We start from the raw sequence: 11,443 nt of genomic DNA, 5'->3' as shown, positions 1-11,443 counted from the left end.
TTGATCGGAGCTATGTTTTAGGCATCAATCAGTGATCGGACTCTCGGTTTGATCGATTCTGATTTTCCTATCATACCCTCAGCCTGATCTGGCAGGTTGCCATAGCAACCAGATACAGGAAGTCTGACCTCTTTATCACATAACCGAGGTTGGGAGGATGTGACTAGAGGTTAGGGCCGCAAAGCAAAGCGCAAAGCAAAGTTTGACTGATTAATTGGCAGAGCTTTGCTTAATGTTTATTTACATGAGAAAAGAACATAATAATGTATCATATCGATATCATATGCCCAACATCATGTATGTGTCGTGAAATTTGTGTTATCTTGACACCCCTAACCCTCCCCATCAAATACAACAACATGACATTTAAAACTGATAATATGTCCGATGTTTTGCTTTCCACATTCATTCGAACATTACTGTAGTCAGTCTTGCTCAATGCACAGTGTAGTGTCTGTAGTGGTAGCAGAATGGACAGTGTTCTAAACTTACATGTGGGAAACCCATTGAATCCCATAATTATTAACTACGGTGACTACACTGTTGCCTACATCATGGGTTTTCCCTGACCATGCAATGCATTTAGTACTGTAGGAAAGTGAAGATTTGTATTATATTTTATTTTATCGATGGTGGATACTGTTAATGTGCGTGACAACAGAAAGGAAATTCAACTCAAGGATGACAGTTTTACACACGCACACAGCATAGTGTGTATTTAAGGGAGGTTTTAGTACATCAAGGTAAATACAGGCTTTTATTTGATGTATGATGACGCATCAATGTTGTCAGTTACTTGGAAGTCGGACATCCGACTCCGAGTCAGACATCCGACTTCCTGACAACATCAGTAACTGACAACATTGATGCGTCATCAAATAAACCCCTGCATTTACCTTGTGCAATTCGAAAATGGCCCCTGTCTAAATCTTAACAATTAGGCTATCAATTATGGCCTGATGATTCTGGTTTTACTTGTGGAGCTAGGCTGGCATCTATGCACAACTGTCCATATAGATCCAAATGAATCACTTGCACAGAATTACTTCAAATGATTATGAATATCCAGTTATAAATTGGTCATTGTAACCTACCTGGTGTATGTAATTCTATGAGCAACAAAAACACTTAAAAGAGGATATCTGTGTTGGAAAATGGGATAATGCATCTCTGTAATATGCCTAACACCTGTTGAAGTGTTGCTTAATTGTTCAACCACCATCGTTAAGACGCTGAATAGATTTGACTGGGTCGTTCACACTTGCTGTGCGTTGATGGCGGTAACAGTCTTCCACGCCGACATCTCGCCACTCCGACTAGTGGCTTCCGCGTGCGGTTAGGGTTAGGGTGAGGGTTAGGTATAGGGTTCGTTAACGTCGGAAAGGCGACATGTCGGAAAGCCGCCATGTAACCGTTGATGGCTTGTTAAAGGAGACATCCGGGCATTTTCAGTGTTATCTTTAATGTGTTGCTTAGCACTCACCAACATTGAAATGAATCCTTTCAATGTTGGTGAGTGCTAAGCAACACAGTAAAGATAACACTGAAAATGCCCGGATGTCTCCTTTAACGACCGTCATTGATTCTAAATAGACCAAGGTGTTACTGGATTTGAATCCTTCATATCATTTGAAATAGAGAGGGGTCATTGACCACTGTTCTGCTGTACTAAAAATGTATATAAAAAACAGACTATTTTATCAATTCAAAATTGCATGATCCTCCCTTGGATTCAAAGTAAAATTAGCTGACCCTCCCTTGTACTAAAATTAGAAAGGCATGACCCTCCCCTATTTTCCTCCAGGGACCCCCTTCTGTAAATTTCGACTGGTCCCTTAGGCTTAGGCTGCTGTAACCACACAAAGAAAATATAAATGTTTTAATAAAAGCCGATCCACAAGCTCACAATCAATGTTGTGACAACAACGACATGTTGTGAGCTTGTAAATCTGCTATTGTTTTTATCATTTTAGAGATTTTATTTTATTTGTTCTTCCTAAAACAATGACATGCCCAAAACTGGGATGACAGGGTTAGAGTGGTAACAAAAACAAAAACTGAACAACAATCTGAACATGATCCACTGTATACTGGGAGGTGGCAGTCCTGAGACAGGCATCAATGCCACACAGTCCAAGTCTATTCCCATGTTTCGGATTTCAATAATAGGGTCTTATCAGTACAGACAGTGCTTCCATCACACATTCCATGTTACTTATCTGCGAAGCTGTGTGGGTGCACATTGTACATCATATGGTTATTATACAGATTGCTGGCTTTTTAGAGGACAGTGTTACTTGAGGACAGGAGGAGATCAATTTCTATCAGCTAAACATTTTCTGTTGTTTGTTTATGAAGGTAGCTTCAGTTGTTCAGTTTCCCTTTAAGGTGAACATGTATTATATGTTGAAGAGAAAGCCTTAGACAATAGGTGGGTGTGATGTATGCCAAACAAACAATGGAAAAATACATTGATATTTATCCTAATCCTAAGTAGGTGATTAATGAAGAGCATGACATAATTTAAGGAATGCAGTGTCACAACTAATTTGATTTGTCCCTTCCCCTCCATCAGGCACCCCGGCTGTCAAGGGGGAGGCAGTATAGTGACCAGGATTACTACATGCATTTGTGAGGGTATTAACTACCCTAAGAGACACGGGGAGAACATGAAAACCATAGACATATAAAGGTAGACGCCTCCTCTGGCTCTGAAGCGTGTGCATCTCGGACGCACTTCCGCTTCTGGGGGGCAAGCTGGAAACTTCTGTGTGAGTCACAGAAGGGGGCGTTCAGTAGGCCAATCAGAGGCAGGTGGGGGCGGGACAACTAGATTCTGACAAGTCCTGGAAAAGACGCGCTGTGGTTGGCCAGTAGTCAACACGCTGTGATTGGCCAGTGCCCGTTCCCCCCGGAAATATGGTGGCCACCATACCAAGCACGTCGCTCCAACGAACTGCAGAGGCCAATGAGGTATCTAGGTTTCTATATCTGTGATGAAAACTCCACACAGAGTAGGCCCTTTCGCCAACCCCACCTAGGGTATGGGCGCTGATGACATGGAGGAGAAGACACGCCCCCAGCGTCCACAGCATCCCCGGCGGGAATCGAACCCAGGACCTTCTAGCTGTGAGGCGACAGCGCTACCGACTGCGCCACCGTGCCCCCCCCTTCTTCAGTTATGATCCTGATTTAACTTTGCAAGCACCTCATCACCACCTGGACTGGAGTCATCACCCTGTGAACTCTCAGAAGAACTCAGCTTGCCTTTGTTCTTAGTTTTTCCACTATTTTACCTATTCTTCTAAACACACTATTTGCAACTACTCCTACAGATTGTGTCCACAACTGAGACAAATCAGTAAACATTATCTCTGGAGTCATGTGATCAAGATGTATCAGTGAGATTTGAGTAATTATAGCGTATTAAGGCAGTGGTTCCCAAAGATTATTAAGCATACATGGCTTAATAACTCTTAAGGACTCTGGTGTATCAACTGCGCGGTCCACCAGTCACCAAGTATCTGTGAGTCTCGCCTCAGCTTTCAAAATGGCCAGGATGACCCTTGTGCATCTTGGTTCAAGTTCAAAGATCCAAAAGCGGAACCAAAAATAGGGAGAGATATAGAGCGTGCATGCATGCTTACGTGGGTGCGTGCGTGTGCATTAACCTAGAAATTGCCGTCACTTAATAGTCTGAAATGACAGAATTGCAAGGAATTAACTAAAAAAAAAAACACCCCACTTGTTGAATCCCCAGACCCTCATATTTTACACTAGAAACAGTGTGAAAGTGCATCGGATTTGTTTCTCCCTAGTATGGCATTTTGCTATGCCCTACATTTAGTTACAATCACACTACAGCTGGAAAATGGCTGAGTTTACAGTGTGTGTGTGTGTGTGTGTGTCTGTCTGTCTGTCTGTCTGTCTGTCCGTCCGTCCGTCCGTCCGTCCGTCCGTCCGTCCGTTTGTGCGTGTGCGAAAAAAAAACTTTCATAAATTAATGATTACGATGAATGATGATGATGATGAATACATTGATTACATTATTTGTGTGTTCACCATATGCAAATTAACTTGATGAGTGTTTGCAATTGGTTAATTGGTTCCAGTCATAGGCGGCGGGTAATGAAGGATAGGGTAGGTTAAGCTTTCCCAAATGTTATGCTGGGAAATTCTTTGAATTGTGCAAATTATATAATATATGTGCGCAGCATTATTTAGTTAAATTTTTGATAATAAATCAGTAAAATCAGGCAAAAATAAGATTTAAATAACATAACCCTAACCTAACCCTAACCCCAACCCTAAAACCAAAATAAAATAACCAAAAACTGAAAAGAAACTAACAAAATCCACCCAAAAAACGCCATCAAGCCAGATCTCCTAGCCTTCCCAATTGTCAGGCTCACCCGCCGCCTATGGTTCTAGTATTTATCTCTGAATAAAAAACACAGCAGCGGTCGGACAAACATTGACCCTTCATCAATCACGGAATGGACCTTCAAAGTTAGAATGACATAAACTCAGACTAAATAAAACAGGTGAAAGGCTCCTACCAAAGTGCAGGGGATGTTGTGTTTCTTCAGGCATTGTTGAACTGTGACTCTTCTTCTGGTGACATGCTGTTTCTCATCATCATTCAGAGTATGACCGATACGGACCTTAAGAAAAATAAAAATAAAAAGATAAATAAATAAATCATAAACAATGATGTAAGATTACATGTTTATGTACTTTTTCGGGTATGTGACAGCTAAAATGAATAATTATTAGGTGAGTGTCGAGTGAACATAATTGTTCATAATTACATAATTGGTCTATGTTCGGGGGAGGGAAGCCGGGCAGGGGGGCGCTGGTGCAAGTGGACAGAAATTATGAGGTTAAATCCTTTGTATTCAACGAGCACAGGGCCCTGTGTCAGATTGAATGCTCTGGAAGGCAGTTGAAAACCGCTCAGCAGTGGAGGGGTTAATCATACGGCACAGGCGGGCCGGGGCGAGTGGTTTGGCGCTCTGATAGGGGAGCGAAATATCAAAGAACAAAGGCATGTGAACACCACAAAGCACCACAAAGCATCATCAACTCGAACATTAAAATCAGATAGACCAAACGATAAGACCAGATCAAGCGTGTCCACGCTCATGCTGGGACCCGTTACATGCTGTACAAGATTAAAAGCATCAACACTATTCAAAAAGTCTCTAGCCAGGGGCTTAGAAGGGCAGTCCACATGAATGTTGAAGTACCCCGTCAGGACACATTCATATTTAGGCATAAACCCAGCCAAGAAGTCGGAGAAGTCAGTTATACATTTTCCATAAATTCCATTGTATTTGGGCAGGCGGTAAACCAGTGAAACAATGCAGGGTCTGAGCGACCCAACTCAAAGATGTTCAGTCATGTGGTAGCAGCTCTGAATGTCGTGCAGTGAAAGATTATCGTATACCTCCGAATAAAACCTAGAACACAATACTGGGTGTACCGATCATACCGGTGCACCAACCAACGTGCATGGTTCTCAGACAACAACAAACCGCAGTCAGTGCAGTACATGAAAACATGAATGAAGACGCACCCACGTAGGCTGCTTGAGGCTGCTTCATTTTTTTTTTATAAATTAATTAAACAACCATAAAACAACAGTAACAACACACTCTACCAGCCTTCAGTGGTGGAAAAAGTACTCAGATATTTTACTTAAGTAAAAGTATCAATACTGCAATGTAGAAATACTCAATTAAAAGTCCAGAATTCAAAATGTACTTGAGTAAAAGTATAAAAGTATTTGCATCAAAATGTATACAAATCTTTTGAAAATAGCAGAACTACAAGCTCACAATGCATCGTGCTTGTAGATTGGCTATGTACGGAGCCATTGACTTTATAAGGTTTTTTAAAAAAAAACGCATTATTCGCACGAAAAAATCGCCCCGGTGTGTAACAACCTTGAGTGCCAACACGACTGTTCTTCCTGAGGAAGATGAGGAAGCTTCAATCCCCCCCCCCCCCCCCCCTCAAGTACGTTGGACTATTCCACCTGATGGACGCTAGTAGTATCAGGTGGAGTAGCAACACATAGGTTGCATATTACTTATATTATTTTTATCATGCTTTTAAGTTTTATCATGCTTTTAAGTATGTTGTCTTTTAAAGGAGCACTTCACCCCTGGAAGAAGTCCCAGTCACTCAATGTTAATAATATTTGTAGTAGATAACAGTAGCAAAATTTCAAATTTGCACACTATGGCCAGAAAAATATAGAAGTCTGTGTGTTTGACTGGATGACTGGGGTTTGGCTGCATTACTACAATGACCACAATGCTTTGGGGCACTGCACTTCCTTGTGGGGAGGAGGCTGCGTGGGGGCGTGGTCTACATTGTAACTTTCCCCTCCCAGTTCTCACTACAATAACATCAACACATAGCACGTTGACCACTGACCAGTGTTGCCATGTCTGCTTATTATAAGAGACTCTGGGACTTTGTAAATATTGGTAGTTGTGGGTTACGTTTTTTCGGGCTTTTTTAAAATACATAAATAAAATAATTGTGTACTTGTCCACGGACCCTCATCTGAAAATATAATTTCTGCCAGGGACCCCTGTACCAGATTTGTGTTGTTAAAATGTTTCAAAAATATTCCATACATTTAGCGCTTTTTTTCCTCAAGATTTCTTAGAAAATAGCAGATCTACAACCTCACAATGCGTCACATCGCTACGCGTTGTGAGCTTGTAGATCGGCAATTTTCAAATAGCCCATGTCTAGGTTTAAAGTGCTCTTGGCTTAGGTGTTTTTCATTTGGGCTTGTTTTCATAGACCTGGTTGCTTATTTCTCTCACAAGGTCTGGCAACACTGAATAGACTTCATGAACGTTCCGTTCCGACTTAGTTTACATTTTTGACTACCTGGATCACAAAATACAACATGAAGCCATGTTATTTCTTCGACCACGTGAAATATGCCTCTTGTTGAACCAGTACACAGTTGGACCAGTTGCAAGTTTGCTGTATAAACAGAAGGATAAACAGTCCCCAATTCCCATCATCACCGTCTCACCAGTGGCACTGATGCGCCAGCAAGGTGAAACTATTCAATCTTTGCTGCTGTTGTATTGTGTTCTGTATTGATTGCATCTTTTAGCAAACTAAATATATTGTGTAAATTAGCAGAGTAGCACTAAACGTGTGTGTGTGCGTGTGTGTGTGTTCAAAATTCCTTCCCAGTTCCCACCACGAAGACAGTCCGGTGCTGGTGACGTCCACTGGGACTCGAGACATACATGGCGATGAGGCATAGTCAACAATATAATAATAAAACAAAACGTTTCATACTCATGTCATGTGTGATTCCTTATTTCTGAGAACATAATGTTTCACTGTCATTTCCAGTTATATTCTTTGGACTAAACTTTAGAAAAAATGATGGGCATTACTTTAGAATAGATGACATGCTAATGTTCAAATACCTTGTCATATACAGCCTAATCGTTGTTTTTTTTGTTCAACTGAGACCGTTTCATGCTTTTAATTGGTGTGTATGGATAACATTAGGTTTACTGTAGCCTATTGTATCTATAAGACCAGTAAAGTGTAATCCAATGTGCTGGGGTCCTCCAGCAAAATAATGATACATGTAGAAGTAAATACTAATAGAATGTACAAGAGTTTCACGATTATATCTGCAATTCTGACCCTGCGTTTTAACAGCGGGAAACTCTCGGGCGATGACGGGCAACATCGCCCAAAATATAATGAAAGTCTATGAGAGCCGGCGATCGGGCGAAGTGGGCGGGGGGGCGATGAAAGATGGATTTTCTTTATCTTTTTGGGCGATGTCGCCCGGCATCGCCCAGAGTTGCCCGCTGTTAAAACGCAGGGTTACAGTCATGTAATTATGAACCATTCTGCCAAATGAAAAGACCATCTCCTATATCATGAAACAGTTCAAAAGAACCGTGGGTCGTACATTGTTTCATTATGAATGCAATGTAAAATATACCATGACCGATGAGTAGTAGAGCAAGCAGGGTATAAATGTAACCATTTTATTTAGAAAAATAATATATATGGCTGTATCATAATGCGAGTCCGAGGTCTTTCTTCATCAGCAGTTCCTCCATTTTTGCAGGCTGAAAAGTGACAAGACAACATTCTGTCCTGTTGAAAATAACACATTAGATGATTATTAGACTTGTAGATTAGATATCATCCGACGTGAAGCCTAATTTATACTAATTGCATGAGAGCTGAAAATAGCAGACCTACAACCTCACAAAGTGTCGAGTCTGATCGACGCGTTGTGAGCTTGTAGATCTGCTATTTTAGGGAACCGGCAAGTCTATGGACGAAATAGCGCTGAAACATGGCTGTCATGGCGGCGCTTCAACCTGGTGTTTGCACTTTCTACGTGTACAATCCGTACATCTATATAAACGGTCAAATTTCAAATATAAAGTGCTTATCCCATGACCACGGATGTTACAATTTGAATCGGGTGGGTCTAAGTACCAGTATCTTCCGTATTGTTTAATAAAAAGCATTTTAATCCAATCGGTGGCCATTTTCTCCTCTTGCTTTCAATTACGCGACCCTATCGGTTGGGATGTGTATTGCACTCTGATACATTATACATCTATGAGAAAATGGCCACGGTTCGGATTTAAATGTTTTTTTATTGAACAATATGGAAGATACATGTACTTAGACCCATCCGATTCCAATTGTAACATCTGTGGCCACGGGGTAAGAATTTAATATTTGAAATATGAACGTTTATGTAGATGAAAGGGCTGTGAATGGAAAAAGTGCCAACACCAGGTTGAAGTTGCGCCATGACAGTCATGTTCCAAAACAAAGACATGGGTTTCCGAGGCTACATCAAAGTCAACAATAACAAACGTTCCGTTCACGCCAGGCTCCACAAGCTAGTTTAGTCTACCCAAGGGATACAACATGATATTATAGTGATAGTGGCAACTTTACATCATGTTTACTTACTCGAGAGACAAGCGTCCACCGTCCACGGTCCGTGTACATTCTGTCAGTTCCACTAAGAAACATCCCCGACGGGTTGTTGCTCCTCACTGCCCGCCTTAGCTGCGTGTGGGTCCGGGTACTAAAGTATAACTCTGATATGTTTACACACGCCATGACAGTACATGTGTGAGGTAGCTAAAGGGAGTTGCCGAGTGGGGAAATGTTTGGGAGACACCCTCAGGGGCCGGTCCTTTGAACCATGGGGGTTGGTTTGGGTTTGAACTATACCTGTAGTCACCTGCAGTATGTAGTGCGGACATAAGGTGAGACACGGCTGAAAACGTCATTTGACGCTTTCAGCCGTGTCTCACGGATCAAAACGGATAAAAAAATCTAAAAACACAGATACAACACAAAAAAAAACACCAGGATCATGTTTATGGGATATGGGGTCCAAAATTTATGGGGTCAAAATCGGCGAAGTGTCCCTTTAACCAGTGCACAAACGAAGTTCCGAAAGGAATATAAAGTTGTTTGAAGTTGAAGCGAAGAGCCAAATGGCATTACAGGGCAAGTGATCAGAGTGTGCCGACTATGCAACTGGCTGTAAACATAGATGCCAATATTGGTCTGTTTTGTAAAGCGACTTTGAGTACCAAGAAAAGTGCTTTATGCATTGGATGTATTATTATTAGGGGGCCAAGCTATTTATAAATATTATGTATTTATTGTTATATTGTTATTGTAGGTTTTGTTATTCTTTTTTATTGCATATTTCGCAGCATTAGCCTAACCATGCAGTAGTTTTTTACAAAACTGAGCAATATGGTAGAGGGCTATGTCAAATGGCAAAGACACGAAACCGACAACCATTGGCCAAAGCGTGGCAATCAATTATAAGTATAACTCCTGCCCTGTTTGAGCTATTGCCATGCAACTTCAATACACATATGCGTCTCCTCATGCCGAACAACTTTGCCGAACAACTTTGACTTTTGACCTCTGATCTTTAGATCTCCCACCATTTGAATTCTATGAATTCAAATATGAATTCAATTAATAATAATAATAATACCTGGAATTTATATAGCGCTTTTCTGAGTACTCAAAGTCGCTTTACAAGGCTAAACTAAGTGGAACATATTCAAAACAAAACAACTTTAAAGAGAAAATACAGAGAATAAAAAGTTAAAAAGGCTACAGAAGGCCAGGGAATAAAAACACAAGTTGAGACTAGGGTGGTAGGAGATCAGTTAGGTGGGGAAAGCAGTTCTGAAGAGGTGGGTTTTTAGGGAGGTTTTGAACACGGCAAGGGTGGGAGCGGTTTTGATGTGAGGTGGAAGTGGGTTCCAGAGGGTGGGTGCTGCAACGGAGAATGCCCTATCACCCCAGGTGCGCTTTGTTTTTTTGGTGGGGAATTTGAGGAGGTTGGCATCGCTGGATCTGAGGGAACGGGTGGGAACGTGGTTGTGAAGGAGGTCGGAAATGTATTGGGGAGCCTGGTGGTTGAGGGCTTTGTAGGTGGTGATGAGGATTTTGAAGTTGATTCTGTGTTTGACCGGGAGCCAGTGGAGGTCATGGAGGACTGGTGTGATGTGGTCTCTGGAGCGGGTGTGGGTGAGCAGGCGGGCGGCTGAGTTCTGTACATATTGGAGTTTATTGAGGGTTTTGGCGGTGATACCGTGGAGGATGCTGTTGCAATAGTCTAACCGGGATGAGATGGCATGGATGAGGGTTTCGGCAGCAGAGAATGTCAGGGAGGGACGGAGACGGGCAATGTTCCGGAGGTGAAAAAAGGCTATTTTGGTGATGTTGTTTACGTGCGGGAGAAATGACAGGGTGGGGTCAAGGAGCACGCGAGGCAACGTGCGGTTGTTATTGTTTGTTAGCCGATAGCCGCCTAGGCAGTGGCCAGGCTGGCTAGTTAGCGTGCTGATCAGCCCCAGGCTTATGGTGAGAGAAGACAGGCTGGCCGACAGCGAGGACAAGCTCCGGGGCAGAGGAGATGGGGATTAAAAAAGCTGTGTGGGGGTAGCCAACTAGCCTTCACTAGCGTGCCACCCCAACAGCTTGCTGCCCCGGGCTCGCGACGAGTGAAGATTGACCCGTCAACCACACCACCAACCCAGGGCAAGAGGCAGCAGCTTTCGAGCGGAAAAGTGATCGGTTGGGTGATGAGTGGATCAGAACAAAGGCAGAGACAGATCCGGCTGGAGTTTGTAGGTGGAGTGGGTCCAGGAGGAGTTGCAGCCCGAGGTGACAGCTGGAGGTAGCTAGCACCAGCTAACAGCCACAGGTAGGTCCAGGATCGGGTTATAAGAGAAGTTAAATAAACAGAGCAGGGTAAATAAGCTAAGATAGCGACAAAAGAAAAAGATTAAGAAAAGAGACTAAACTGACTAATCTGACCAAAACTCAAACCTAAAATTCAAACCTAAAACCTAATCTCAGACGGAGAAGC

General features: G+C 42.4%; 1 protein-coding gene across 1 annotated transcript in view; it reads right to left on the bottom strand.

Moving 5' to 3' along the window:
• Window positions 1-4,665, bottom strand: part of LOC311049399 (cytosolic phospholipase A2 gamma-like) — a gene marked incomplete at its 3' end in the record, with an annotated part of 82,222 nt that extends 77,557 nt beyond the window's left edge. Inside the window, exon 1 of the mRNA XM_084062970.1 lies at window positions 4,560-4,665. Coding sequence (XP_083919096.1) covers window positions 4,560-4,593 — 34 coding nt within the window. The 5' untranslated portion in view covers window positions 4,594-4,665. The remainder of the gene's footprint in view (window positions 1-4,559) is intronic.
• Window positions 4,666-11,443: the final 6,778 nt, after the last annotated feature.

Source organism: Gymnoscopelus microlampas (genome assembly GCF_963454915.1).
Source record: "Gymnoscopelus microlampas genome assembly, chromosome: 7".
In the NCBI taxonomy this organism is placed as follows: domain Eukaryota; kingdom Metazoa; phylum Chordata; class Actinopteri; order Myctophiformes; family Myctophidae; genus Gymnoscopelus; species Gymnoscopelus microlampas.
This window is presented reverse-complemented; position numbering and strand designations above follow the sequence as displayed.